Source organism: Sphaeroforma arctica, assembly GCF_001186125.1.
Source record: "Sphaeroforma arctica JP610 unplaced genomic scaffold supercont1.1360, whole genome shotgun sequence".
Lineage (NCBI taxonomy): Eukaryota > Ichthyosporea > Ichthyophonida > Sphaeroforma > Sphaeroforma arctica.
Window position 1 is genome coordinate 9,128 of NW_014039198.1, and position 3,523 is coordinate 12,650.

The 3,523-nt window shown below is 41.7% G+C and overlaps 1 protein-coding gene across 1 annotated transcript in view; it reads right to left on the reverse strand.

Annotated features, from left to right (window-relative positions):
- The window catches only part of SARC_10719 (hypothetical protein), a gene marked incomplete at both ends in the record, with an annotated part of 9,460 nt that overhangs the window by 2,199 nt on the left and 3,738 nt on the right, over positions 1-3,523 (reverse strand). The window contains 5 exons of the mRNA XM_014295229.1: positions 161-206; positions 997-1,175; positions 1,834-1,954; positions 2,706-2,813; positions 3,081-3,241. Coding sequence (XP_014150704.1) covers positions 161-206; positions 997-1,175; positions 1,834-1,954; positions 2,706-2,813; positions 3,081-3,241 — 615 coding nt within the window. The remainder of the gene's footprint in view (positions 1-160; positions 207-996; positions 1,176-1,833; positions 1,955-2,705; positions 2,814-3,080; positions 3,242-3,523) is intronic.

Below are 3,523 nucleotides of genomic sequence, written 5' to 3' on the forward strand. Positions count from 1 at the left end.
TACATATTTACATACATACATACATACATACATACATCATATGTATATATATATATATAAGTACATTGAAGAGAATAGTAATGTGATGTGCGTAATAGTTGATGACTTACAGATTCGAGATCGTCATCGTCGACCACTGTAAAGTGCGGCGCACTCTTACCCGTCTTCCACACGACGATAGGCTCGGGTGGCCCAACATCCCCAATCTACACAGACAAGACGTACAGTCGGAATGATAAGTGACAGTAAGTACGATACAATGAAATAAACAAGCTAGATTAATGTCGACTTATGATGATTGAACTAATAACGGGCTAATGAGAGAACGATGGTAGCGTGTGCTGTATATGTGTATAGAAGTGTGAACAAATATGCGCTTATGCACGAGATACGTACAGTTGATATGTAAGGTCGACACAGAACAACGCAGAAGAGACATCCGCAGACATTGACTACTAATCCCACACATGTACGCACACGGTACCATATTTATATGCGTCCACTATATGTTTATATCACAACAATACTATTACGTACGCACACAAAGCCACAAATCTTGCATAACTGTCGTTGTACCCAACAGTGTGACCTTCTTTGTCCTTTTCACCCAGGATACGTATAATACAAGACACTACTTCATACTCGGATGTATGCATGTGATATTCAGAATGCAGATACCGGGCACGCACGAAAAACAAGGCATTTACAAACCAGATATCTCTACATAATCCTAACCTTACAAATACAAATACAAATACAAATGCTATATATATATATATATCATACATACATACATACATCTATACATATATACATACGTACATACATATATACAAACATACATAGATACATAACACACATACACACATATACACATGCATACATACATATATATATATATATACGTACATACGTACATACATACATATACACACCTGCATATATACACAAACACACACACAGAAATACCCCTACATACAGCTTCAAATAACATACATAGTTGTCGTTGCATCCGATCATTGTGGCCATTTGCCTGAGCACCTGCTCGCCTGGTATGCGTGTCTTACGGTACACCACTTTGTACTCGGGTTCTTCCTCGTTGTCGAGCTCGCCATCACTTTTGTAGTCGTAGATCTCGTTATCGTTGATTTTCAAGGGGGGCGCGTTTCTACCCCCTGTACGGGCAATAGATTGAGATTAACAGATTATGTATGTGTATGTATGTAGCCATGTATGTAGGTATGTATGTATGTATGTATGTATGTATATGTGATTCGCACATACAACTATGTGCACGCACCTGTGTAAAAGTAGACATTGTGCTGACAGTTGGTATTTGGACGCGTATGTAACCAATCATGGACAGATCATCCCACCCCGGAAACTCAACTCTCAATATGGCATCCTTTGTTCTTAGATCACATCGCTAAAACCATAAAGGCATGTGTGATGTAGAATCATAGCAATACCTACATATATCAACCCCTCAGAATGGGACTCAGCATAGCTGTACACAGTGGACGGTGCCAAGCCCCTCCCATAGTGTTAGAGCCGGCACCAACGCCGACATAGTGAGCATGGTCCTAGAACTCATACACGGATATAAAACGTGTGTACGACCACATATGTGGTACTATACCCTAGACAAGAGCTACTACTAACCAGGGCAATCACAGTATGCACCGACGGAATGAATGGACTCAACGGAATCAACCACGTATACAAGTGTACAACCTAACGTATTGATAGGCGTGTGTATGATTGAGGATATACACAGATATCACCCCGTTTAGATACAGGCACATACAGACACCTGAGCTACGCAGGCCGTACCTGGCACCAGCGCCATCATGGTGTGCACCTGATCTTCGGCCCAAATCTTCTCGGGGTCGACGCCCTCTTTGAGACTGACTTCTCTCATTTCCATCAATTGGATCAGCCCCATTACCGTATCCTGAGTGTGTGCCAAAAAAAATAAGTAACATGGATCACTCGTGAGTTAAAAAGGATCACCCGTGAGTACTGCGCACGACGAGAGAGGAGCAGTTGAAGCGGGGCGGAAACATCAGCGACACAACATTTACGAAACGCAAAAGCGACAGCCGATTGTGTGTTACGTGGCCCACTGTTTGTTGTTTGTGAGTGCTAAACTTAACCCCTTGTCTTACTATATAACTCAGCCCAGTATCTTGCACAGACCATTGTTGTCAAGAGAGCGTTAAACTTCAAAGAAAGTTGGAATACGTGTCTTTAAGGACTCGAATGGGCATATCATCGCTGATAGAAAGACATGCTTGCATAGTTTGTGTGGGACAACGTTTTCGTATACGCATTTTGCAGAAGTTGATTTCGCCAAGGATATCAAATATGTGCATAAAAACAATACATCTATCAGGCCCTGTACAATTTGTATATGGCTATGACCATACACATTGACCATACACATGGAGATATATACAGCGAACGAGTCGCGTTGCCACCACTCAATATAAAAGTCAGAATGAGCATCGATAAGCCACTTCCAGGGGGTCGTGAATTGTTGTCAAGGGGTCTTGACATGCTTATGATTAGTGGCAGGTACAAAAAGATCCCACTAAGGTCATCGCATGTAAATATACGGGTATTGTACTATAGACACATCCGCATATGCTGTCGAATAAGTATAATGTAATATACGTAAAATACATAAATGCTCATGAGCGCACCTGGGCCATAGCGAAGTGAGTGGCGAGTCGGGAGATAGTCCACACTTTTGGGTCCTGGCAATAGAATGCGTACACGGTCTTCATCACGCGCTCACTGGGATGCCACACCTGTGGGGGTAACATAACAAGTAAATTAGGGTTATTAATGGGGTTGTAGTGGGTGTAAGCGTCTCGCAAGTAATCAGGTGGGCGTAGGCATCGATTACAGTACATGGCTTCAGAACAGATTTGAACGATTCTCAAATGTACATGATATATAAATAGTACAGTGTAGGGGTGAAACGGTAAGATACACTATCGTCCATCGAATTGAGAATCTGGCCTTCCGTGAGTGTGGACGTGATCGTGCGTTCATACGAACAAACCCTTGCATACCATCTCTTCGGGGAAGTCATCGTCCCAAAAGCGTTCGCTACGGTATACTACAGGCCTGTTGCGAGAGTACAGTAGTGGAGGGTCTTCTGGGGGCTCGCCAGTGGGTTCAGGGGCTTCCATCTCTTCATCTGCGTCATTAATCGGTTCATCATCGCTGAATTCTGAAGAAAATAAAGCCACATTGAACATGCGTGAGTACCAAACGTGCGTGCATTGCACATTGCACATGAAAGAAAAAAGTACAACGGATTGAAGCAATGCATAGGCAAACAAGATGTGGCAACGCATAGAACGAGTTATTCTATCACATTCAAACACCGAAATGTGTTCATATACACTTAAAAATTAATAATAATATTCTATATGTATATATATATATCTATCTATATATATATATATATATATATATATATATGTGTGTGTGTGTGTGTATATTGTTGTGT